The sequence below is a fragment of the Spea bombifrons genome, chromosome 2 (assembly GCF_027358695.1).
Source record: "Spea bombifrons isolate aSpeBom1 chromosome 2, aSpeBom1.2.pri, whole genome shotgun sequence".
Classification (NCBI taxonomy): Eukaryota; Metazoa; Chordata; class Amphibia; order Anura; family Pelobatidae; genus Spea; species Spea bombifrons.
The window spans coordinates 109,415,331-109,443,277 of record NC_071088.1 but is presented as its reverse complement, the minus strand read 5'-3'; the positions used below and the strand labels follow the sequence as shown (position 1 = coordinate 109,443,277).

At 39.9% G+C, this 27,947-nt stretch overlaps 1 protein-coding gene across 2 annotated transcripts; it reads right to left on the bottom strand.

The window, feature by feature from the left end:
• Positions 1-109: 109 nt before the first annotated feature.
• Positions 110-24,626, bottom strand: ITM2B (integral membrane protein 2B). 2 transcript variants are annotated; one of them, XM_053455537.1, is made up of 7 exons: positions 24,442-24,626; positions 12,736-12,864; positions 11,493-11,555; positions 8,305-8,502; positions 7,249-7,359; positions 940-1,090; positions 110-667 (listed from the first exon to the last, which is right to left on the bottom strand). In XM_053455537.1, the coding sequence occupies exons 1-7, from the start codon at positions 24,532-24,534 to the stop codon at positions 579-581; spliced, it is 834 nt and encodes a 277-aa protein (XP_053311512.1). In that variant the 5' UTR covers positions 24,535-24,626; the 3' UTR covers positions 110-578. The 2 variants fall into 2 exon arrangements, with proteins under 2 accessions (XP_053311512.1, XP_053311513.1); XM_053455538.1 differs by lacking the exon at positions 11,493-11,555 and having other exon boundaries at positions 24,442-24,625.
• Between the last annotated feature and the right edge of the window lie 3,321 nt (positions 24,627-27,947).

Here is a 27,947-nt window from a genome sequence, read left to right as displayed (position 1 = left end):
TTCTATAATCACATACATCTACCGGGCAAGCATTATCTAAAAGGTCAGAATATATTTTTCAATGGTACTGAATTAGTACCAGACTTTTCTGAAAGGTGTTTTAATATAATTTTGTTGGTGAAAAGAAATAGAGCAGCAGTTTAGGTCTTCCATATATTGGACATGCAATATTAAAAAGGTTTGTTGTGAAAATGTATACATAGTATGTTCGGCTAGTGTAAGCGGTGTCATTTGTATTACTACATGCTGTTAAATAAAAGGCCGTTATAGTCCACGAGGCCTTTAAAAACTACCAGTATCCCTTATGCGGCAATCTTAAAAATATTACTATCTTTCTTATTCAATTACTAATTTCAGGTATTAAAAAATAGCACACTTTAGTAGAGATAAGGAAGAGGAAATTAAAGTGTTTCCTTGAAAACTAATGTTGTTATCACACGAGGGGGAAGTTTGAAACTGGCTTAAAAAGTTTTGGTCACAAATAACAAAACTCTTCCTTAAAAAAATTACTGCACACAACAAAAGGGTGGGATATACTGTTATTTTTTCCTTTTAAACAGTAGAAGACATGTTCACATTCAATGTTCACAAATGAGCGTCTCCACGGCAAACGTATTCTCAAAGTGAAGGATTTTGTGACAGTTCTTAGCTTCTCTCTTCTGGATTCCTGGGAGGAGAAAGGAAAAGAAAAAAAAAAAACACTTACAAGCATGTTTAGGGACTGATTTAATCTACTTTAAAGAATGACAAAAACAAGCGTGAGGCTAAAGTTTGTGCGGTTATGATATGTGCTTTTTATATTCTCTATTCATGTTAAATTTTTCTTTAAAAAACAAAACAAAACTCAAAATAGCAATTAACAGTAGCTAAGAGATGATTACTGGTATCATGAGAGTGACTCGATATTTGAAAATTAAAAATTATGTTACAAAACAATACCTCGGACATTCTCTCTGTGCTGGAGTCTGTAGGTCTCCTTGTCACGACACAGACGATAGATAAAGGATCCTAACTGATAGACATTTTCAATGCGATCAGTCACCACCATCTGCTCATGTATCAGATAGGACTGGGGAAGGTATGTTCCAGCCTATAATGAGAAAACAGAAAAATACGTTGGGTCGGCATTCTTCAACTTTTGACGGGTTCCGTAGCTTTTTTTACCTGATACACAGTATAAAGACAGCCAACTCGACTTTGCTTCCATCCATAAACCGACGATAACACACACACAAATTTACTTTGTTAAGGCCAAAGAATTTAGCGATATGTCACAATATTCCAGCAGTTAACATTAAGGGCACTTTAAGCGTTGTCAGGGCTAAATCCCTGCCACGGCATGCGACTTCAGGTAGTCAATCAACAGTAACCACTCTGCTAGCTAGGGCCAAAACTTTTGACCCCAATCTGAGCAATCAGTGATCGAAGTGTTAGGAAGATCCCCTTATTCTGACAGAGACCAGAAGGGGTCTATAGAGAACCTGATCTGGTTACAATAGCTTGGAAAGAGTATGGAAGGGGGGGGCACGGACAAAATATTCTCTCATAAAGAAGAGTACAAAGCTCTCAGCACTCTGGTGGCTGGGGACATTCCTTATAGTGATGACATTGTGATACCATCTCTAGTTATGAGGCAATTTAAAAAAAAAAAAAAACAACATTAACTTTTTCCTTAAGTCAGAAAACCCTGTAAGCGCTCCCATAAAAATTAGAATCCCTACTTAAAACAAAATGCACTCATTATAGCTTTTTTTTTTCTCCAAAAAAACCTTCATAAAAATGGAAATTTTTTACTCACCGTAAATTCCTTTTTCCTTAATACAGTGGCAGTACGACTGGGGTAGTGTTCTCTCCTGTGGACAAGATGCTTAAAAGAATAGAAAGGGTTAAGTCACGGAGAACTCCTCCTACTTACCCATAAAACCCGGCTTCCCCTGAACAGCCCCAGTAAGTAACAAGAACACAAAACGGCTTGCAAAAATAATATATCAGGAATAAAGGGAGGGAAATCCGTACTGCCACTGTATTAAGGAAAAAGGAATTTACGGTGAGTAAAAAATTTCCATTTTTCCTGTCATACAGTGGCAGTACGACTGGGATGTAACAAGATCCCGTAAAAGGGGAGGGCAATAAATTCCTCAGGAAACAACAGCTTGGAGCACCTCATGCCCAAAATCCGCTGCTGAGGATGAGAAGGCGTCTAGCCGGTAGCGAGGAACGAATGCATTGAAAGACGACCACGTAGCTGCTCTGCAAATATCCTCTGTGAAGCGGAAGCCTTCTAAGCCCAAAAGGCAGACACGGCCCTGGTTGAGTGGGCCGTGATCGGAGATAACAAAGGTAGGTCAGAGACATGGTAGCCCATGTGAATAGTTTCCGTGATCCATCTTGACAAGGAAGCCTTAGTGGCAGCCTTACCCGCCGAACGACCATACCAAGAAACGAAAAGCTGGCCGGTGGAACGGATGGAGGAAGTCCTAGCAATATATAACTCTAGAGCTTTCTAACATCCAACATATGCCACTTAGCTTCATCCGTAGAGGAAGGAGACAGACAAAATGATGGAAGCACCAAGGGCTGATTAATAAGGGACTTTGACAAAACCTTCGGAAGAAAGGAGGGCTGTAGGTGGAGAACAACTTATCCTGATGGAAGATGGTAAACTTGTACGAGGATGAAAGGGCTTTGATTTCACCTACACGTTTGGCTGACGTAATCGCCACAAAGAACACAGTCTTTAAAGAGAGGAGTTTCAACGACACTTGTTCCATAGTTTCAAACGGAGCAGAGCAAAGGGCGTTAAGAACTACGGTAAGATCCCAGGAGGGTAAGTGAGTCCTTCTCTGAGGACGTTGAATTGTAATGGCCTTAAAAAACCGTCTAACCAGTACATGAGAAGCCAGGTCTTCAAGAAAAAAATGATAGATAGAGCCGATACCTGACCATTTAGAGTCAAGACACTAAGGCCTGTAGAAAAAACACCTTTTAAAAACATCAAAAATGGAGCTGATGGAAGGAGGAAAAACCGAAACATCCCTAGCAGGAATTTCTTCCAGACCCGAAAATAAATTTTTGAAGTAGAGCCCCTGACAGATCGTAACAGCAAGTCAGAAAGATCCTCCGTAACACCCTGGCCACGAAGAATCATCCTTGAAGTAGCCAGGCCGTCAACTTGAACATCTGGAGATGATCTGGAGGAAGATTGCCGCCGTCCAACAATTGACCCGAGGGAGGCAGTTCCCAATACATTAGACTCAGTTGACTAAGAAGGGAGAACCAACTGCGGTTCTGCCAGTAAGGGATAACAGCTAATACCCGAGCCCTGTCCGAACGAATCTTCAGGGAATTAATGCGACAGGCGGAAACGCGTATCCCAGATGGAAGTTCCACTTGATGGACAGACTGTCCAGGAAGTCGGGCAAATCCTGCCTGTTGATTGAGGCAAAAATCGGTACCTTCCTGTTTCGCCTGGAGGCCATCAAATCTATATCCGGAAGGCCAAATCTTGAAACCATGGAGGTGAAGGTTCTTTCGGTCAAGGACCACTCTGCTTGAGACCATCTTAGGCTGCTTAGATCATCTGCAATGAAATTATCGCAGCCTCTTTTGTGGGTGCCGAAAAGTCTTCCAGATGAAGCTGGGCCCAACTCATTATGGGCGAACAAAGGAACTTGCAGGCTCCTTACTCGTGTACCCCCACATATGTTTCCATATGCGACTGATGTAGCGTTGTCTGACTGAATCTTCACAGAACGACCTTCCAATCGGGGCCTGAAGGCTACTTGTGCTTTAAGAACCGCTTTAGTTCCCGGTAGTTGGACGAACGAAGCAAATCTTCCGGAGACCAGATTCCTTGCCTGAAGTGATAACTTAAATGGGCGCCCCAACCGATACCGGAAGCATCCATGGTAAGAGTTATCCAATTCCGAGGACGAAAAGAAAGGCCTTCTGAAAGATGAGAAGAGGTCCCCCACCCGGAAAGTTGGGATAAGACCTGACTCGAGATAGTTATGTCGCGGTCTAGGTCCTCCTCTCGCCTGTACCAACCCTGAAGAATATCCCACTGAAGGGGGACGTAGTTGAGATCTTGCCCACCTGACTGCTGGGATGGAGGCTGTCAGTAGGCCTAAGACGCTCATGGCCTTCCTGATAAAGCAAGTCGGATGCAATTGAAGCGATCTGACCTCTCATGATTTTCCTGATCTTTTCGGAAGGCAGAAATAGACGTTGGGAAATCGAATCCACCTCTAGGCCTAGGAATTGGATCCTGGTGGAAGGTCTGAGGTTGGATTTGCTGTGGTTGATAATCAAGCCGTGCACTTCCAGCAATCGCATTGTGGTGACTAAATCCGCCCGGAGCTCCCTTGAAGATTCGGCCTTGATGAGCCAGTCGTCCAGGTAAGGAACGATGGAAATCCCTTTTTCTCTTAGAGAAGCCGTCAAGGGACACAAAATCTTTGTGAAGATCCCTGGGGCCGACGACAGACCGAACGGAAGGGCCTTGAACTGGAAATGAATTTTTCCTTTATACGGGTTGCAAACTTGAGAAACTTTCTGGAATGCTCCGCAATTGGGACGTGAAGGTAAGCGTCCTTCAGGTCCAAAGTAGCCATGACGTCTCCCTTCTGAAGAAGGTGGGTGACTGAAGAAATTTCTCCATACGAAAATGGCGATACTGGATGCAGCTGTTGACTCTTTTAGATCCAAAACGGGTCGAAAGGATCCGTCCGCCTTTGGGACTAGAAACAGTCTGGAAAAGACTCCTTGGAAGCGTTGAGAAATCTGAACTCTCTCTATAAACCCTTTTGATAGGAGAGATAGGCTCGCCGAATGTAGAGCTACATTTTTCACCGAGGAAGGATATGAAGAGATCAGGAACTGAATTCTGGGAAGGGAGAAGAGACCGATCCTATACCCCTCTGAAACGATTTTCCGAATCCAACTGTTGTGGGAGAACAACTTTATCCTGATGCCAAGGGCTGATTAATAGGGCCATGACGTCTCCTATAGTCTGTTCCCAATTATGCTTGAACTGCTGCAGCCTTCCTCCCACTTCGTCAGAACTTTCTTTTCTCTTATTTTTTGGGACGGTCCTAGAACTTTCTCTCTCCGTAGAAATTCCGAAAATTCTGCGATTTGGAAGACGTCTGGAAAGGCCTGGTTGTCTTGTACGGATATCTCCTATTCCATCTAGGACGTCTATCCTGAGGAAGAGCCCTCTTGGTCTCCGACATTTGTTTGATTAAATCTACCAATGGTGCTCCGAACAATTTACTCCCCTCAAAAGGTAAGTCACATAGAGATGCTTTGGAGGCTGAATCCGCCGTCCAGGATCTCAACCATAAGGCTCTACGAGCCACAGACGGCAACCTCATATTCTTAGCGGACATCTTCACCAACTCTTGAGAGGAATCTGTAAGAACAACAGTTGGAAAATCGCAAATTTTTTAGTAGTCAGGAGATTTCAGAATCTTGATCATCCGGAAAACAGTCTTCCAGGGCCTGTATCCAACAACTCTGTGCTCTAGACACTGCTGTACTGGCCACTGCCGCTCAGCAGCAAGAAGTCTCGACTCTTCTATCCATTGAGTCCTTCAGACCTGAACGAGGTAGAGGAGTACGAAGATTGCAAAATTTCTCCTGATGAGAGATCTGATCTGGAGGAAGACCGGGATCTCCTGCGTTTACGGGCAGATATACCCGGAACCCTCGACTGAGCCGCAGAGACCTGGATGCTAGGTTTTCCTGAAACCATCCCAGGAAGGATTGCAAGTCCTTTTGTTTGTCTTAGTGAGTTGCTCTGCCCAGCAGGCATTACACATCTTTTTTCTGCATCCATCTGGCAGAGGAGTAGCACACTCAGAGCAAGCCACATGCTTTGATTTAAAAGTGTACTTCTAGGAATGGGAGCAGATTTCTTGTCTTTATATCCAGGTGAAACCGTACTAGACATCTGGTTAAAGACAAAATACAAGCGTAAATAAAAAATATATAATTTTTTTTTTTTTTTTTTTTTTTTTATATATCTTCTGGAGGAAGAGAATATTGAAGGAAAAGATAAAATAATCTTACCTCCAAATCCTCAGAACCGTGTGGGGGGGCTGGTGACACGGTATCCTGTGCTGAGAAATGCCCATGCAGACAGACAGGAACGAAAAACAACCTTTATAGGTTTGAATTTGGCGCCCTCCAGAAGATCCGATTTGCGCATGCTCAGTAGCGCGGTCGGATCTTCGGTGGAACGCAACGCCACCCGGGCGTGTGTTCCACCTATTGCGCATGCTCCTCTTCCAGCCGCGAAGAAAAGAAACTCCAACACAACCCTCCGTAACGTCCATCGCTACGGAGGGGACCTCGCTCTGCTCACCACCCGGGGAGCAATCGGAGGCTGCAAACCCCCAGGCAACAACCCGTGTGCCTCACCAGACTTCTGATCTTCGGGGAAAATTCCCCAGCACAGCATCAAGTCCGTCCCTGTACGGGACAAGAAGAAAACTGGGGCTGTTCAGGGGAAGCCGGGTTTTATGGGTAAGTAGGAGGAGTTCTCCGTGACTTAACCCTTTCTATTCTTTTAAGCATCTTGTCCACAGGAGAGAACACTACCCCAGTCGTACTGCCACTGTATGACAGGAAAATTATGAATGTGGGGCATCGCTATATACAACTTTTTTTCTTCAATCTTTGGAAGAGATGTATACACAGATATACACAGAAATACAGTGTAGACATTGTTAATGTTGTAAAGGACTACTGTTGATTTTTAATGGCATATCTTCACAGGCCATTTTATCAGCAACCATCCCTCCTGTGTTCCAATGGCTATTTGATCATATCAAAACCATTTTGCAATTTTGTAAGCACAGCTAGAAATGCCCTTGTTTTTCACGAAAACAGCTAAGTAACCCCAAACTACATACATACGTATACACACACAGGCGCATACATAATTTGTGTGGATACACTAAATTAGAAAGGGAAGTTACAGCTGAGCAAGGACAGCATAAAACGTTAAAATGCTGTCATTCACAAGCATACAAATACCTTCATCCTTACGATGTTAAACAGAACAGAGGGCAACGATGAAGCTAACTTGCTATGTAGGTGAGATGTAAAGATTTATATCAGAAAATGCTGCTTAGCTGGTTAAACTGGCTTTACAGTTATAATCTGAGTTATTTCTGATGTGTATAAAAAACATAATGAAAAAATAAATACATTTAACAAACTGAACACGAGACAAAATTGTACCTTTATATTGGCCAGCAATTCCAGGAAACTCCTGGGCGGCATTACAATCGAAGTGTTCAGAGGAATGACATAGCACTTGTTCAGGTTGAGATCGAGGTAGGCAGTCAGTTTCTGAATGAGAAAAACAAGAGATATATTTCAGCCATTTCTATTGGGCAACAGCAGCACACGAAGAGTTGACCAATCCGTATTAAACTGGGTTCATTTTTCCAAAAGGAATAAATCAGAACCTAAAACAGCTGCACTTTTAAAGGGAACACTCAAGCGTTCATCTAAGAATGAATTACTTCAGCGTGTGTATTCAGAAACGATGTTGTAGCTCTCAATTAGGAACCTTACTGCAAAAATGAAGACCCCACTGTGATTATAGTGCGTCTTCACGAATCAGACCATCTCTGGTCAGAATGTGTAGTCCATAGCACACATTTTTTATTTCACCTTCCTTTCATAATAATAAATATGAGGGAAAAAAATAATCAGGTTTATGTTATTATAACATTTCTATATATGTTATTTTTATATATATATATATTTTTTATGTATGAGGGATAGTATGTAATGGCAGACATGCAAGTGTAAGTATGAGTTTGTATCTATCTAAAATGACAAAGTAAGAAATGTTGAATTTAGCTAAAAAAAATGTAAATGATAAAAAAAAGACAAAAAGCAGTCATAAAGAAAGCCATTTACTGAAACTACTTCTTACAAAGTAAATCCAACCTCTATCATATTTTTCTACATTCCTCTGCCAATACGCCGTCTCCCATTAATACATGCCTCTTGCAGTTTCTATCTCACCTTTATGATCCATTCCTTACTAACTCATGTTATACTCCACAATCCATTGTCTATTCACTCATATACTCCTTTGTCTTCATAATACTGTCACCCGTCATAACCTCTTGCCTCTACTACTTCTATTCCCAATCACCACAGCTTCCAATGTGCATATCTCTGTAAGGGGCTATGTAAGGAGGTTTCTTTTAGCTATTTTACTAGACTCAGGGGAGAAAAAAAATTCATCAATTCTACAATCAACAGACGAATGTAACTCACCCTATGAAAGTCATGAACAATATCAGCAGGATCACTGTCAGCAAACTCAGGGACTGGGACACTGATCAATTCAACATTCTCCTCTTCAAGGATCTGGATACTCTCTTGAAAAGAATGGTAGCGAACAGGGCCCTCTGAGTACTGATCCGAGAAAGCCAGGTCATCAGGGTATCTAACTCCACAGTAGTAAACACCACGCTGTGAACGAAACAAGAGTCAGGGTGAGGATTATATGGCATTGCAGTAAACTAGTCTATACAATAAAACCACCAGCTTGTAGGTGGCTAGTCACTCCAATTTTTTTCATATACAAAATAAAAAGTACATAAGGAAATAAGGTGAATTTCTGTCCCATAATACACTGTAAGGAGAGCATTGGGACACCAGACCATTAGAGACTTTTATATCACATTATAAATACATAGACATTAATATGTTGTAGTCCGAATGCATTATTGTAGTCAGAAGGCAACTAACCTGGACTCCAATAAATGAAAAGAAATTAGAAGCATTACTCAGGGCTGCACTGCCCTATTAAAGTTACTCACAATTCACTATTGACAAAGCAATGCCTGGAAAGCGTTACAAAATGATAGCTAAAAGCCTTGGTGATTATTAGTAAACAGTAAAAAAAAAAAAAGAACTTCCTATAAATGGAAACAGGTAAACACAGCTGCTACTCTTTTAGGCGTGGGCATCCTGCAGAGATGACTGCAATTGTCAAAGAGGTCAAAATCCAAACCGTAAAGCGTGGTGAGGAAGGTATCATGGTTTGGGGCCTTTTTGCTGTCTCAGCACCATGACAGCTTGTCATCAGACTTCAAAGTGAATTCTCAAAGTTCATGAAGCCGTGTTTTAGAATGCCAACTGTCCGCCAACAGAAGTCGGTTGATGCAACAGGACAATGAGCCAAAGCCTAGGAGTAAATCAACAGACCTCAAGAGAGCGATTTTGTAAAGAGAAATGGTCTAAAACTCCTCCCACCCGTGCAGGTCTGATCCACAACTTCAGGAAACGTTTGCTTCATGTTATTGCTGCCAGACGAGGATCGCTCAGCATACCTGGGAACTCTCCAGGTTTGGCCTGGAGAACTTTAGAAGCGCCACTTTTCCTGACCCACTTTCCACCCAGTGTCCTGCGAGGGTAGGCTCAAATTTAATGACCAATATTTGCAGAAATCCTGGTCATTTTTCACATTTTTTCCTGAAATCTTACATGTACTATTTATAATATAAATATACACACACATATATACACTGTTGATCTGTACATCAAGTCACCCGTACCACACAGGTTCAATTCTACTTTGACAGAAACAATAACAATACAGAAGCTCATTGCCCATCTTCATAGGATTAAGACAACACACATCAAAGTATGATGGGAAGCTACAATGATGTTTCTGTGTTTAGTTAAGTGTTACAGGCTGAAGATCATGAAACAGATGAATAGAAGTGTGTTGACAGCAATCATTGGATGTTTTCACGTAGGCATTGATAATATGTTAGTACTATTAATCACGTAGACATTGTTGTAGTACTTCAGAGAGAGAGAGAAGGAAAAAAGGAGGGATTAGAAAGAATGGCCAGTCTCTAACCTACCCGCATCTGAAGCAAACTCTATTTGAGTTGACATGAATGATAAGGTTGTATAGAGGAATAAATATACACTAATTTTTATTTTGTTTTGTTTAAAGCAGTTAGAATAAACTGCTTGTATTATGCTGGGGCGCAGGACAACACCATTACTGCTTCCACCTGATCCATTGTAGCCAGAAGTCAAACGCTTTATGCTTCATTCTTTTTCTCAGAACTTAATTGGCATTTAATTCACTCGCTCAGACTAAGTAGCGTTTCCTGGACAGATACTTCAAGGCCAATCATGACCTAATCACATTTGTTGAAGGCGGTTGATTTCATTAAAAGAAAAAGAAAGATATATAAAACCTTTCGCATTGACATTTTAACGTCTACTGCTAAACTGCTTTGTTGTGTTTCATGCAATGAAAATACATGGAAAATCTTGTTTTCAAGGTCGCTGAAACTAGTGTAAAACAAACTTTAGACAGCAGACTTCCGAGTCAAGGTGCTTGATCAAACCATCTGGAAAGGAGCAACTTTTTTTCTGGAGCCAACAATCCAAGAAGATCCTATTAACATGTTTATAAGAAGGTAGAGGTTACAAAGTAATCCAGAATACTTTTATCTGGACCTACTTCAGACTACAGATTCTTCCACATTGTAAACACTATCACGATTTAAGAATAGCAAACTTTTTACAGGCGTCATACTGTTCTCATTTGTAATACAGCAAATGTTTCTCCTGTGTCATTACATGGAACGTGTCCTGGATCCCAAACCAACGTTTCAAAATTCACCCTTGTGGATGAAAACTTGCTATATAAATCCCCAAAACATTTTTACCATAATCAGCGCCAATGGTGAGATGAGTGTTAGGGCCAATTGCGGGACTTACAGGCAGTCTTTAATGGCAATATTTTCAATGTTAAATGATCTCCAAGTTTGGGTAACTGGGTAAAAAGAGTAGCTTTTTTTGTCCAAGAAAAAAATTCCATTACTGAGCCAAAATAAAAAAAAACAGCATCCCGTGGAAGATTCTGGTCACAATATATTCTGCAGTGCGGTGCAGAGAGGAATATGCTTATGTTCGACGCCTCTAGATATGATTTTGTCTCCTTGGACTGGCTGCACTTACACATGAAGATCACCAATAACTCGAACCAATCTGTATGGAGATTATTTTCTTATAAAATTATCCCATTTCGGTAAAACAGGCATTCAGCAATGCTTTCAGCATATGGTAATGAAAATACCTCAGCAAATTTTAATTTCATTTGCCCAGAGTGGATGAATCCTGTGGCCATGAGATCACCTAGTCGCCTACAACTAACTCAACTGTAGCCTCTTCAGCCATTGCAATGGTCCTTGGAAGTGGTGCTCTTGGAAGGATATCCAAAACATTGATATCAAAAAGAGATTGTGGATGACAAAGACACAGGTACTATCTAGCATGTTACGTGGTCTCTGGAAGCCACAAAAGAGGTATTATTTAGAAAATGAAACAGCTTATTAGTGTGCAGCTCAATCAGAGGGAGAAGGATCATAAGAGAAGAGCGACTGATCAGTTAATAGCAGACAAGTTTGGATCTTCAACATCTCTGCACATACCTCTGCTAAATCTTCCTCTCCCACATTTAATAGGTGAGTGAATGCGTTGCCAGATGAATCAAGCTGAAAAAATCCAAGACAAAGGCACAATCCAAAATTAAGGGACAATGGTCAACTTCTGTGGGATTCTGTGGAACTCCCAACGTGTCTATTCCATTCCATTTATTATCTATAGCATAATGTTTCTTCCATAAGAATTTTGGCAAAAAACCTCTGAGTGGCATTTAGCAGCACTGTGTAGGTAAAGAATAAAATCTGTATCTTGTAGGTTTATGCAAAAAAATAAAAAACTAGTAATTGGTCTGATATTTGTATAATTCCGCTTGCTAGCACAGTAGCACATGATATTCACATCTGAAACCAAAATGCTGTTAAGTTTTGAAAGCAGGGGAAAAAAAATAAAAAATCAACTAAGAATTAGAAGGAAGTAGATTTTCTTTAAAATCGCCCTATAACTACAGCTATCAATAGGTCTCCATCTGCCACAGACCATAGCCCAGCGACACAATTTATATAGAAAAAAATGTCTGTTTCTTCTGTCCCATGTTCTCCTGGGTCTCCACTATGTCCTTAATGCTTTCTTTTAGTAGGCCCACGCCAGGATATGTCAATTTTTGTCAGATGTACTTTCATGTACTGAAATTTTATGTTAAATTACATTTTTGGAAAATGCATTAAACCTTGCGTAGAAGGTTGTAGTAACAGTTGATACCCCGTCTAATTATTCAGTTTTGGCTTCTAAGACTCTTTAACCCCTTTCGTCTCCCTTAGGACGTCCTGGAATCCCTAGGCAAGAAGTCCATTAAGACACAGATGTATGTTCTGACATTGCTGTAGCAGCATCCTGGACCCTCCCGAAAACTGCAAAAATGTATTCCTATGATTTTAAAAAAAGGCCTGACTTCCTGAACAGAGTCATGTATTATTTTATTAAGTATTGAAAAGGGTAATCATGGTTCAATAAAAACATTTGTTAAAAATGACAAAAATATTTTGGTCCTTAGGTTATGAAAAATCCCGGGCCTGGGGAGGTTAATATAACTCCTGTATATTATCACTGGAGCCAGGACTAAGCACTGCTTTTGTGTTACGGGGAGTTACTCATTTTGTGAATGAAAGAAAATCAGAAACAGTAAATGTGCTAAATTGTGACAGTTAAGAACAATTTGTATATTTCATGTAATGTCCGATAAAATTATACATAATGTTCAACATTTTAAAACTTAAACAATGAGCCACTTACCTGTTGAACAAAATATTTATAGAGATATGCACCACCCAGCACTATCCCAGCCAGCATGAAAGCTAAACCAAAGCACATACACCAGCACCAAGCTCGCCTCTGGCCCAGCGGCACCAAATCTTCAGGCTCCTGCAAATTAAATAGAAACAAAGTACGTTACCAACTTGTAAGAAAACCAGAGCACAAATAAATGTAAAATTATTTTTTAGCTGGAAATTACACAATTTTTTGGCAGCGGAGCTCCAAAGGTTTTAGAAAACATTTGTCGGTACAAGACCCAACAACCGCCTCCCTCTACTATATCATGAACACTTTCACCGAGCATGTAAAGAAGGCCCACTACAACGGGTTGCCCATGTGACCAATGAATAAATACAATTACCAGTGTCCAAGAGGTGCAACGAGGCTCAGCTAAGCATTCATAATGTCAAAAGTAGTGAAACATTTATTTTATTTTTAAATTGGATATCGAGGAACAGAATTATTGAAAAGAAATACGCTTCCTCATTTGGACACCATTACAATCATCAAGAAGCAGCCGGATTGTAAGGCCAAACTGCGTTGGCCTTCTACATCAAGAGTTACTAACACATCACATGGCTCAAATATCTACATATATGTTTGCAAAGCAGGCACATAACTGCAATTACTACAATTTGAACCCTATGTGTGGTCTTAGCTCCTAAAAGCCTCCAGGTATCATTCAGGCTTAGGTCAATGATGTACCCAGGAAACAGGCTTATAAAAACTACTAGTGATGGTCTGGCGGCAGATAACCATTTGGCCCATCTAGTCTGCCCATTTTTCCCCAATATAGTCTAAAATTGCAATCAGTTCTTGATGTTGTCCTAGCTTAATGCCTATCCCATGCATTGTATTAGACTCCCCTTCCAATATTATCTACCAGCCACTAGGAAACGAAAAACTTCCTTAGATTACATCTAAGCCTTTGACCCTAAGTTTTAGACGATGACCTTTAGTTCTAACATTTCTCCTCCTTTGAAATCAACTTCCCTCTTGTGTTAAATCCATTTTATGGCATATAAAAAGATACATGACTTATCATTTCACCCTGTGCTTCCGGTGTACAAACATTACATCATTATAGGTCAACTGAAAAATCTAATTCAGAGGAGAGGGTAAAAGTTTCCAATCTGAAAAACTTTTAAAAACATAAATCCAAACTACCAAAAACCATTACAAAAATCCATAAAATGTATCTGAAAAACTTGGCATAATTATTTCCTTCCTGAGTGAGCTTCATAAAGATTAACTAACTAAAGGTCAAAATCTCCCCGGTGCACAACGAGCATTACTACATAAATTCAAGCTAAAGCGCAGGAGTACTTAGCAAGATAGTGACAACATGATAATATGCTGCTCGCTCAGATATTTTTAGCATTTGATTCCACGTTTAAATGTGCATGCACTTTAGTTCATGATAGCAATACTTTACGAATAATTATACCAACCACATTTTCATTATTGTAGTTAAAATGCCATGGAACTGAATGACTTTTCTGAACATTCTGCTTCTGACTCTTGGATCTACCACCCGACCAGAATTTTTATTATTCGAAAAAGTAGTACTAGTAACAACCGATGTCCATTAAAACAAAGGTAGCTGTTAATGAAGATAAGCCAGGTATATCATGATTAGATATCAGTCATCATGTTTTTTGATCAGACCAGCGTGAGCCAAACGCATCAGGGGTTTTTCAGGACCTATTTGTGGATATTTTGACGGCTCCTTATGGACTTTTAATCGTTTGGGGAAAAAAAGTTATATTTTATACTACGACCTTGTACAACCTGACTTACTACCAGGTCGTTCCTGCTGTACAGGCTTTTGTTTTTGTAGTTTCTTATGGTCAGACCTCAGCCTCTTCAGCTAGACATTATTACCATTGCAGCAGATATGGACATAAGAGGAAGGGGAACGGACCAGACATGGCCTCTGATGCCGAGCTCCACGTTGCTAAATGCCTCGACATTGAGGCATTACAGCAACACCGTTTGGGTGAAGGAAGCGATCATAGATTGCTTTCTACACCAGTTTAAAGTCATGACGTGCCAGGCATGTCATTATGTGACTGTTTTCGCATGACATGCCAGGATCATCAATTGCTGTCAAGGGGTTTAACAACTAAAAAACAAGTCACAAGGAGTAACGTATCTGCTGCACTACAACCTTAAATTGCTTAAGTGGGAAAGCCAGGTTAACATGCGACAGACTTAATTAAAAAGGGGAATGCTGGTATTAAATCGGCTACACACAAGGAACAGCCAAGGTTAACAGGTTACGTATAATAAAGGTGTAATTTTATTATTCACTGTGCTAAAAAGCATGCTTTCATTTCACCTCTGCCATAGAGAATTGGGTGGGGTCTGTATAGATGGTGATATGGTCTTGAAATAGTCACGTCTGAAAACAAAGCAACTCCCCAGTATTGATTCAGGCACTGACTCATCTGAGTGCTGATCACACCCTATCTGATGATAAATTCCATAGGTGAGCTCAAGGTGTGATAACAGGGAGCCCGGGTAGAAACTCAAGAAATCTCAGATACTGTTTTTGCAGTTACTACAATTATTATGTTAGCATGTGCCACCTCTATATAGCCAGCACTTTTCCCAGCTGTGGTGTTAAGTACATTGGCGCCTGTTCCTTATGGAGCGCGTAGTGTCTCTCAAACTTTGAGAGGTGATGCTCCAGCTTATGCTGCCTTTGTGTCTCTTGTTCAGCTTGTGTTGCCTGGAACTGGAGAATCAACTTCAGCATCAAGATTTGCATCTGCAGGCCACGGCAAGCCTGTAGATAAGAGACTGATCTTACATGGGTGTACATACGATTCTGTAATATTTGCAGCACTTTAATTCAGTTCCTCTCTGTGTATCTTCCATAACAGCACCGATCAAGGAAGGAACTGTTTTCTGCTTTTCCTAAAACTTCCTTAGACTATGTCCCATGTCTTTACATTGACACAGTATGTGGGGATTTCCAGATGTGAAAGTCCCTGTCCAAAAGCAAACTCAAAAAAAAAAAAAATTCCAAGTTCCTTAGAGATTTACACCTTTTATAGGAAAAGTCATCATCTCCAGGAGACCGTCTGACTATAGCTTGGTGTCATGTGGAAGTGAAGAATCCATGCAGTTTATAACATCCTTAAGGATCTAAGTCATAAGCGCTTTCACCAGACCTTGCCTCAAATTATATTACATGGAATATGGTAATTGTTCAGCTTATTAAATAATATTATTACGGTACCTCATATCTTATTACATTTGGGTTTATCAGATGCTCGTGTTTCTGTTAACATAATGGTTCCAAACATCATCTAAAACAATTGCCGCCATATTGCACAGTCAGCCCATAGAACATGTTCATGTTTGTGCCTAGTCATAGTCAGTCATTTTGACATTCTGACTAGAAACCTGACAGCCCCCAGTTCTGCGACAGAGGGGCTATGGATGATCCAACTATTTCGACACATTAAATAATTTTTGCAATTAACACAAAAAAAATCCTATCGTGTTCAGCACTTGGAATCACTAACAGCAATTCTAAACCAAAAACCACATTCATATGTACAAAACTTGGAACAGAATATTTGTTGTATGCACAAAGAGAATACATATGTGAAGGTTGGTGAAGGTTGAACTTAACAAAAAACAATAAACAATTACACAAAAAAATGCTTTGGTGTTCTTCAAGCGTGAATGACACATTTACATTTCAACGGATAAAGCAGTTTTTCCCAGACAGGTTTGATGAATCCAGGAGAAGGGAAATGCCAGGACGCCTTTTACTTGCATCAGTAAACAGGTTCTGTCACATTGGCAGTATAAACTATGTTTAATATGTGTATTTAGCTCTATGCTAGTGATCTTCACAAACCTTCCTAAGAAGCACTATATGGTTTCTTCCATTATTCACCTTTTGTTCTGTGCAGGTCATATAATAATGTTAGATAAGTTCTAAAGCAAAACTTAATGACTGATGTGGTCAAGCTACAACAGATAAACTCACCATAGAGGATAGTTATTCTTCACAATATTTTCTGGGGTGTTACCAATAGAGAGGCAGATGTTTAGGCGTAATTCAAGTACATTTTACCTTACTGAGGGTGTTAGCCTCTACTACTTCCTATCAGAAGTAGTAGAGGCCAATACAGGGAGGGAATTTCAACATACGTAGGATAGACATAAAACCATCCTGAATCTAAGACAAGACCAAGCACTGATTAAGGTTGGAGTCTTTACACCAGCAAAAATGGGCATACTAGATAGGCCGAATGGTAACCCCTTAAGGACAATGGGCGGTCCCTAAACCCATTGAAAACAATGCATCTTGAGCCCGTAGATGTACGGGCTTTGTCATTAAGGGGTTAACCGCCATCAGATTCTATGCACACACAGGACTAGACACATCTCAGAAACAAGGTAGACATAAAAATGCTATTGCTTGAGTCTCACCTTTGAAAAATGATTTTGGAAAAATCAATTTGTATCAGTTGTCAACAAAAGGAAGCTTGCTTTAAGAACGTAAACAAAATGTGAAAAGCAAGAGAGGTGGAAAATAAAGCATAAGGACCCAGGGCCGCCAAACAACTGGCCCCATGCAAAGGACTAAATTAAACATTCACTTTAGGATAAGAAAACTTCTTAGTGTGATTCAGGCGGGATTTTATACGATTCCAATTGCTGTAGCAGCCAGGCATCGTATCTATATGTACATTCCATACATATTGAACAATCACCTACTACCTGTCTATAAAGACGGTCTCACCCCCCCCCAAAAAAAGTAATCTTAACATTCTAACTTGACAATTCCAGAAACAAGGTCTACCCGTCAGTTATATAACTGGTCATCTTGTCTTGTAATTTCTAAAAACACAATGTTAGACGGAAGCCCACCTTTTAATCACTGTCGTTTTACGTAATAAGTCAGGTTTCCGTCTGTTACCTAAAACCTGTGAATCCTCTCTTGACTTACTATTATTATTGATGGTTTCATACAGCGCCATCATATTCCGTAGCACACGAACTAGGGTCTTCATAGCTCATCTGAATAAATAGGGTTTTTACACACATTATATATTATCTTTAACATAACCAGTTACTACAGTAGTTATTAGTCAGGTAGACTCACTGGATTCACAAGTCCTCTGCATTACATATAAAATTAGGCTTGGATGGAAGGAATGGGAAGTGATTGACAGAAAAGGGCAGGAGCAGGTCTTTAGGGAAGGCCTTTATGGACATTAGGAAACCAACAGCAGGTTAACACTGACCTACCAAAAAGAAACCCAATATTATTTTATTAAGTGTGCACATACAATCTTAAGGAACAATGCTCATTGCATTTGAAAATATGGGGGTCCTTACAGTTTGCGCGGATGTCTTCATCAAATCAAGTGGTAACATAGTATTTACATTCTGTATTACTCTTTCTTCTGCATCTGGTTCAATAGTTACAAAAATGCCACAATTTGAGTACCTGCTTAGGAACTCATTACACGAAAGACACAGGTTGTCCATTGTGTAACTAAGTCACGCTTCAACTAGGAAGTAAGCATTGTTCAGTTAAATCTTTATTTCACCATGAAAAACAAGCAACTGGTGGATTGTACCTTCCTTACATGTTTTTAGAAATACTTATATCACAAGGCTATGAGACCCAACGGTCAAATGTTACATGCGTCATATAACACACATCCATTCAATTGTACTTCGCTTTGAGTTGGAGCACGCTACTCCCTAGGCTCTGTTATCTTGCTGAAAAGAACACTCGTGAAACATGTAAGCATAAATTTAGGCCAACGAGTGGGTTTTAAACTACATAGTAGGTTGCATTAGTCATCTCTAAACTGCTGTCTTCCATTGAAAAGGGCACCACTATGTAATTATGCTTCAAAGCTTGCTAAAAAGGTTCAGGGCAGAAAAAGTAACCTAGATTTTCTTTTCTTGTGTGTCAATTAACAAAATACAGCGTTCAGGCGTAGAACCACATCTCACGGGACAACGGTAGGTGGTAATAATATGTACGGCTCTGGTGAAGTTGGCTAAAGCAAAGCACAGTCTGTAGCAATTTTTTTTTTATGTATTTCAGATTTTTACCAGCAAACTTTAGTTTCTGGCTCCCTGCCTTGTCTTGACATCGGCAGCGAAACTAATAGGTTGCCAGCTAGGTTTAAAGCTGAACAATTACCATACTCTCTAAAACTTACAGAATCAGCACAAAAATATTTCACAGTCCCACTAAACAAATACTAACACCACATTGTTTCAATGTTCAAAGCAGCTATGAACATTTGACGTAACTAGACAGTATTAGGTCCCAGACACTCACACTATTAAAGTACTATGCGAGTTCTTTACATAGGCATTCTTCCAAATGCTGCGCTCCTCTTCTATGGTGGGACTATTATTGCCTCCTATTGGAGGCTTGAATCAGTCATTCAGTGGCAGCACTGTCCACAGATGCCCACTGGGGTCTGAACAGACCCCCACCCATAGCGTTTCCTAAGCCAGGGATAGAGCAGACTAGAAGAGAGTATATCGCATGCTGAACACATTTCCTGCATGGCAGGGAAAGGGGGGAAAATCATTTGGGGAGACTCGGCAGCATCCCCCATGCATTTGCAAAACAGACCACAAAATTTAAAGGGACCCTGAAGTTATCTGCATTAAAGTGATGCAGGAGTGTCCACGACAGGCTATTCCGGGTACTCCTACGGCTAATTTTGGTAATTATCACGACTGTCCACGTGCATTCTCATATAAAGATAATCACAGCCTTATGATAATGCTATACAGCATCTTATTTACTAAAAAAAACCCTTTACCTACATTCATAGTTTATGAGGCATTAAGCCACATTTTGGTTTTGAAGAGACATTATGATTTATTTTAATCTGTTCTCAGGGATGTTAATTGAACTGATTAATTCAGTGAGTTAATATTACTTGTGCAAAGCATAACTTTCCGGATTTACTTTAGATTTCAAGTTGTTTTAAATAGAGACCCCGCACTAAAATGTCTGAGCAGGAAAGCTTAAAATATTTAAAATATGTGAGGTTTCAAAGCAATGGGGATTTCCATTACAAATGACCACAAGAACAACATATAGTTACTGTACATACAAACACCTTACCCCCACCCCGTGCGTTTCTTATATACTATTTCATCATAGAGGGGCAGAGATGGCTAGGTATGCAGTGACAAATTCCCTAATACCCCTTTAAGACTCTAGCGTTTATATCACCACCTACATTTTCAACAAATGACTACCAAAAGGTTGCGTTGTTATACTGGGAATCTGCCCCCCAAAACACACTAGTCTCTGATGAATGGATGTTATAGCTGGGATTCATTTGGCACGTGGCGTCCTAAAGCCTATGTAATGGCTTCATAATGTACAGTGCGCTACATGACAGGTCATACTTACACCCAAGTAAACAAATATATTATGTGAGTGTTGGTCGAGCAGCAATTATTTGGTAATTTAATGGCCTTTGGTAGGTCAAGATTAGTTGCCAACTTTAAAACAAATTCTTCCCAGAAACAACTGTGGGTAAAGATATGCTAGCCAAAGGCTGTTTATATGCACACCATTCCTTTTAAATTATTGTATCAATGATTTAAATAAAGAAATCTGTGAATGATACCAAACTCACTCAATACCATTATAAAGATTAAGGGGTAGACAAAAGGAGTACAGGCAAGCATACAAGAGCGATTATAGACCAGAAAACATGTGATAAGCTGCAGAAAAGTTATTTGGGTTTTCTTTTTTTGGAGCTCAGAGATCATCCAATGATATTTAAGGGTTAATATTAAAAAAAAAAAAAAAAAGAGGCGAGATGTGAAGAATGATCACTAGAAAATTACCAGAGTGCTGCCTTCAATGGTATCTATACTCAGATAAAACGTGAGATGACATGATACCAATTAAAAAGAGAAAGAAGATGTGACACTTTTAAAAATGTAAGAGGGATTTTACAAAGTACAGGAGGGAGCTTTGTTTAAAATGAAGAGAAATGTTAGAACAAGAGGCCATAGGCTTAAAAAAAAAAATAAGGATTGGAGGTTTAGATGTAATGTAGATTACTTTACCAAGAGGGTGGTAGATAAATGGAACAGTTTCCCGTGAGAAGTGGTAGAGGGTAATACAGTGAGAGGATTTAAACATACATGGGATGGGCATAAAGCTATCCTGGACAAGAACAAGGACTGATTAAGGTCAGTCTCTACATCAGAAAAAAAACTGGCCGACTAGATGGGCTTAATGGTTCTTATCTGCAGTCTAGTTCATATATATATATATGCTTCAAGAAACGTGTGCACCATAAGGGGATCTTAAGGCACAGAATTTACTACCTAATCAGATCACAAAGCAGACAGAATACACAAAGAATAGACGCCACTATAGCATAAGCGGGATTCAAATGGATTACCGGTCCAAAATAAGAAAAGCTTATGTCATTTTCAGAGCGAGAAAAAGAAAAAACAAACATTCTTAAGAATATTTAAAGATATTTAAGCCAAGAGTTGTTATTAACTAAACATATAATCTCCCTGGCATATTATTCTTTATTGTTGTATATAGTGGCAACCTATTCCGGAGCACTGTACAATGAGTATAACATAACAATTCAATTTGCAGAAACAAGGGGTAAGGAGGGCCCTTTGAGCTAACAATCTAGAATCTACATTGAATTGAAATATATCTAGCATGAAAAGTACGATATTTTCCCCTAGAACTCTTAGGAACTGGCTTCACAAGCACGGCTGCAGAAAATCTACATTTTATACAAGCTACTCAGTACCAAGTGTATTTAAGACCTTAATGGGATTTAGTCACTAAAGGGAGAGTTGACTTCACTATTCATTATGAAGGACCACCAGTGGCGGGTTCCTCCTGTATAAAGAAGTGAGCTAACTCCACATAATGCATAATTCAATGGGAGACAAGAATCAGGGAATCTCAGTGATTTAACAAAACTCACCCCATAATATAGAATATTCATAATATATACAGTGAAGTCAAAGGGTCAGAACCACAAGCCTCCTGCCAACCCATCCGGTTATTGGAGCCCAATATGTTACAACTTTGTCTTTTCTTGACACAGTATTCGAGGATATATTCCAGTGTGATATATATATATATATATATATACACACACACACACATACAGCCTTAGTTTTTCCTTACTCTTCTTTTAGTTGAAGATTTAGATACTGTTTTAATCAATAAGGTAAATAATATTGTCATAGATAAATATTTGTTAGGAGATTGGCCAACCCCACTGGAGAGTACCTTCTCGCTCTATAAAGTGCCCCAGTTTTTCATTTCCGGTGCTCTTTAGTCTTAGATGTATGACCATATAATGAAACGAATGACATCATTGTGTATCTTACAAGTTTGCCCTGTCAGATGACACAGTGTGTAAAGCTCTCCCGAGTAGAATCCATCAGAACATCAGGCGGCTTAGCTTCAACTAACATCTGTTTAGTACAAGGTCACTTAAGCTTCAGGCATACCAGAAAGATTTATTTTCTTCAGAATGTATGATTTTGATTTATAAAACTAGTCTGTAAACGATGGCTAAGACTTACACACGAAGAATAATTAATAGATATTAATTTGAGTGAAACTAGAAAGGCGATGTGGGTTGATATGTGTGGCAGAAGCCAAATTACTAAAGGCTTTACTAGGAACCGCCAACTATCTGTGATATAAAGGAAGCCAAGCTCCCAGCGCAAATTAAATCACATTAAGTCCTGCCAGACGGGAGGCCACGTGAGATCAAAAACGGATGCCCATGCGCCATTGCAATATTATTTAAACAGCCAACTGTATGAAACCACAGAAAAACAAAAGAGACCATTATCTGCATATAGCAAAGCATCCTCTATACAATAAAACATGTTTACTGCTATCAACCCTAGAAGAAAAAAATCAATTTAAGCGACAGCCTTATTGCCAAGCAGAGTACAGCTTTCATTCACAATAAATAATCAAAGCAGATGACAGCATCTTGAATCCAAGATTCACCTTGAGCTCAAGAAGTTACTTTAGTCATTTAGTCTTCTTCTAAGGGATAGCTTAAGATGGCAGGGCCGTGACTTCCATGGGGGCAAGAGCGGCATCTTCTCCAGGTGAAGGATGTACTTAAGCCACCAGGCGGTGAAGCCCCTGTGCCTTATTTTATGCTGGAAGTGGATGTAGCATCAGCACAAGGCATGACCTCTGACCTTTTCCCATGAGCCAAGACCCCCTAGTTACAGGCCATGCAGAGGATGTTGTGTCACATGTACCGAAAACATAAATAACCTTGTTTTAATAAAGACCGACAATTAGACTCCACTCACCAAATATGAAGATACACCCCCATATTAATTATGAATAAGTAATTGCATTAATACCAACCGACTCTTCAACATTAACGGCACAACTGGAGTAATATATGAAAAGGGATTAAAAAAAAATGGTCTTGTTACCGTAGCAACTGACAAAAACGTTCCTGCTGATTGGATCATGTTTTAGCATTTTGTAATAAAGTTGCCAAGTATGTTTTCAACAAAAAGGATACGTTTTACTTTATAAAATTTCTGTAAACAATGACATAAGATCATTCAGATCCTTTATAACAACAATCAGGCTCTGGGACGCTGTCCACGTTCCACGCAGTTCTTATCGTGAGCAGAACAAGCACAGCTTGCGTGGTTTTAAGCACCGGGCAGATATAATTTACACGACACGTAGAAAATATATTGGCAAGAAAGAGAAGAAGCGAATCACTAGAAACGGAGCTTGAGCTGCTACCCCTGCTCCCTAGTCAGCCATCTTAGAGTTTATCTCATTGCTGCTGCTGTCTCCTGTGAGCACAGCCTCCTCCATTTTAATCCGCTTCTCTTTTAGCGTTCGTGTACCTGCAGCCTGACAGCAATTACTACGGAATGCAACCGAAGCGACGTGGCGTTCGGGTCCAAGGGGTGATCTGGAGTTAGGTTACCAATAAAACCCATAAGGCGCGCCGATGCATTAGAACACTAGGCGCTATAGCTATATGGAACTATTAACTAATCCACAGGGACTTTTGCGTCGGTTGCCATGGTGATTACTCCAGTGAGAACTGCTCTTTTATAAATCTAGCTATGGCAGCCAGCAGCTTAAGGAAGCTGCTTAGAAAATGAAAGCGATTCGTGTGCTCGTTGATGACATTGCATTTTTTTTTTAAAAGGACTGCTGAAGCGTCTGACTGCTTTGCCCTCCCATGTCCCACCCGCCTGTATGGGGAAAAAAAGCCCCAGAGCCTATTAGGGAGGGGCAACAGGCATGGTATTCACCCCCAGGCTGCATTAATCCAGGTGCAGGCATTCCCAAGTGTACGTGGAGCTAAAATAACCTGCGCAGCCCACACTGCTAGGAAATGCACGGGGTTTCCTGATATAACGAAACCACGGACTATACCCCGGCTCCGCTGATCAGCCGAGACTGATCAGGGCAGATACGCGGAAGTAGCCCCTTTGCTTTATGTCAGATGATCAGACACTCTCAATGGGTAATTAATCCCACTGCGGCATCGTACACGTGTATTTAACATGCATGCTTATGCCCTCCTTTTTTCTTGTATGGGGGCAAATACCCCCCTCCCCCCAGACATTTACCCCTGTCTCCTAGGAGCGACCGGCTCTCACCTTGCTCTCGGGAATAATCAGCACCTCGCTGTTTTCCTCCTCTTTCTTGGCCTCCTTCTGGGCCAAAGCCGAATTAAAGGCCAATTTGACCATGTCTGCACGGTCTCCACACGGTGCGAGGCTGCAACAAACGGTACGTGCGCTCCCTAAACCCCTGTCTTTGTTGTCTGTAGGCAGAACTGCAAGTATCCGGGGAAAGGAGGAGGAGCGGAGCCGGGAGAGGCGGAGCCTGAGGGTGACGCACAACAACAATAACAAAAAAAATGCAGCTCCGCCCAGAGAGCTCTTAACCCCTTCACGTTAGAGGGGTTTGCCATTTTTAGCATACCACCCGTGACTCCCCTTTTCCATGTTTAGTGCACCCACGGAGAATTATTTGTTGATTTTTTTCAAGGACAGATAGGGTTTTCTCTTGCTACCACTTTTTTGTATTGTCTGTCATTTATTATAAATAATATGTCAAAAACCAACAAAAAAACACCCTGATTTATTTTCTTCCCTCTGGTCTCCCCTGCACCGATCACACTGTGATCAGAAAGCGAGGCTCTATTGACTTATTTTAGAAAGAAAAACAAATTTTAAAACCCAGAGAGATCGCTATTGAATGTACAGAGGCCCTTTATCAGCAATCATCACTCCCGTGTTCCAGTAGGACATTGTGTTATCTAGTCCAAGTTTAAGTTGAAAAGGCAAATTAATCATTACACAAAAAAAACCAGCTAAACATTTCCTTGTTTTCCATAAAAACATCTAAATGACCTATTTAAAATAGGTGCCCAAACACCTTGTTTCCCCACAAATAGAAATATACAGTTTAAATAAACCTTTCTTGCCCTCGATCCAAAGTTCAAAAACAAGAAAAATCGTGTAGAACGTAAGGGAGCATTTTATTTCGTGAATGTAAGGTATTATATTATACTCGGGGATGTTGTTGAAAATAAATCACATGACAACACAGAAACATTGAGACAAAGCCTTTTCGGTTTCTATGGTAATAACCTATCAGTGCCTGCTTTAGCGTCACATGGTAATAAAGTGTTCCCAACAAAAAGTAAGTGCTTGGGGAGTGCTAGAGTTTTAAGTAAACTGGTAAACATCAGCACTTTGGAGACAGCCCCCCAGCTGTAACATATGACAGGCTCCCTCACACTGAACGTTCTGCTGAAGTTTGCTGAATCAATGCCACGACAGTCAATGCCAGTAATTAGATTTCCTGTTATTCCCCGGTTTTCATGCTTCCGCAGATTGTTTTTGGTTTTGATTTCTATTTGTATACTTGCTATGTGAATGCTTCTCATTTTTTTTTTTTTTTTTTTTTTTTTTACCATACGCATCTTCACACACACACACACACACACACACACACACCTCATCATACATCCCTTTGTACCTCTCAGGAGTACATTTTGCGTTCTTCACACATACATGCATATGCGCCTCAATCATATTAATATACATACTTACTTCCTCATACATACAGTCATATGTACAGTGCCCTCAACTATTACTGGCACCCTTGGTAAGTATGAGCAAAGGCTGTGAAAATGTGTCTTTATTGTTTAACCTTTTGATGTTTTCTTCAAAAAAATACTCCAAAATACTCTGTTCTTATGGATACCAAACAATTGCAAACACAACACAGGTTTATCCAAAAAATGTTAAATTTGAAAATCTGTTACACTCTGGGCTGGCCCTGAATTATACCTTGTTGATTTTTGGGTTTCCCACACCCGCTGCCATTTATTATTATTATTATTTATTGTTTTATATAGCGCCATCACATTTATTCCACCTGCTTTGGAAAGGTCACTGTATGTGGTGATATAGTGTGAAGCCAGAAAGCCAGTGAGTCCAAGTGGCTAGGGGGGAGGGCTTTACCAAGTTTACCAGCCAGTTGGCTGCAACATCACCCTGCCTGAATCCTGACAGCTCCCCGAAAATCATTTTCAATAAATCTCTGCTTCTTAACTATACATAAAACATATGCTAATCGCATTCTTGACAATCTTAGTGAGTTGGAAATACTTGAACTTACTGCAATTCATCTAGCAAAAACAATTTAAGTAGTTGATCCCTTTCAATACTTTGTAAATCTACAGTTAACCAACAAAACATACAGTATTTAAGACCTTGTCATACCAGTATTTCATAGCATATCAACGGAGTACTTGTTTTTCAGTAGGAACTGGGCAGGAGAGAGCCTAGGATTAGTGGGTCTCTGTGCAGTACATCTTCGGTGCCCTGTCAGTAACTAAAACACATACAAATACTAACATGCAAACCTGCTGTAACACACACACTCATTCTAACACCATATACTTACACATTCATGCATTCAATCTCCCTAGGCTCACCCCTGATACTCTAACACAATATGCTGACATAACCACTCACGTTAACAACACACACACACACATGCTAACACCAAATACTAACACACTCACACTCATGCTATCAGCATACACATCATACTAACACCCATCCACATATGCATGCTAACATCAAATACTAACCCACACATTTGTTCTAACATAAGTACAGACTATAACACCATATGCCAACACACACTCTCACTAATACACAAATTCTAACATAAAGTTGCATACATACACATGCTAACAGCATACGCTCACTCAATAAAAAATACAAATCCAGTGATTACACCGTCACTTTCAGGATAATCATTTCATCTCATCCTGGCTTTAAATTCTTGCCTTTTCTTGTCACTCCATATTGCTACCGTTACGTCCTTTCTAATCAATGCTAGCTATTATTTTGGTGATTTTCTAGCAATGAGGAATATTAGAAATAGTAGCACACAAGTAATTTACGACGACCTGCATTAACATCGGACTATTGTTAGGCCACAACTCCTATTGCACAAGGACTAAAATATTAACCTAAAACCATTCACTATATTACGTCTTAGATATGATGTCATACTTAACACTATATACAGTATGTGCATCAACCACTCCACCTAGCATTCAAAGGGTTGGCACACCATCGAAGGACATATAACACAGTAATAAATAAATGATAATGGGGCAGTAACAGGGTGCTGTTAGATTTCAGTTAAGATCATAACAACAGGATACAGAGTTTTTATGCCAATAACATTTCATTGGCAGTGATTGTGCGTCATCTGCTCTAAAACCTTTCGTAATGAGGCCATCCTGTTCCTTGTGAAAGAAGAACAACTACAATCATTTATATTAATAGGGAGTCCTCTGTTCTTTTGTCGCCTTTTGATTTTTGTTTAAATACATCAGTAATGTGTTCTTGGTAGCTGTACTAGAACCAAATTATATTATACAATATTGCGACAGTGGGATTTCATCTTTAACAGAACCTTAAAATAGAAAAGTGTAATATAACTAAGGGGCAGTAACCCACCTTCTAGCCACTAGATGTTATAATAAAGCATCAAATCCTTCAGTATAAAAAGGAGACTTAATTGAGTTGGTATTCTATTAAATATTGAATTGTAGATGAGTTACAGCGAA

Excerpts from the sequence above, each read along its gene's own strand:
- ITM2B (XM_053455537.1), bottom strand. The coding sequence starts at position 24,534 with ATGGTCAAATTGGCCTTTAATTCGGCTTTGGCCCAGAAGGAGGCCAAG. Across the intron at positions 7,360-8,304 it reads TTGTTCATGACTTTCATAGG|AAACTGACTGCCTACCTCGA; the intron begins GTGAGTTACATT and ends TTTCTCATTCAG. Across the intron at positions 1,091-7,248 it reads AATTGCTGGCCAATATAAAG|GCTGGAACATACCTTCCCCA; the intron begins GTACAATTTTGT and ends TTCTCATTATAG.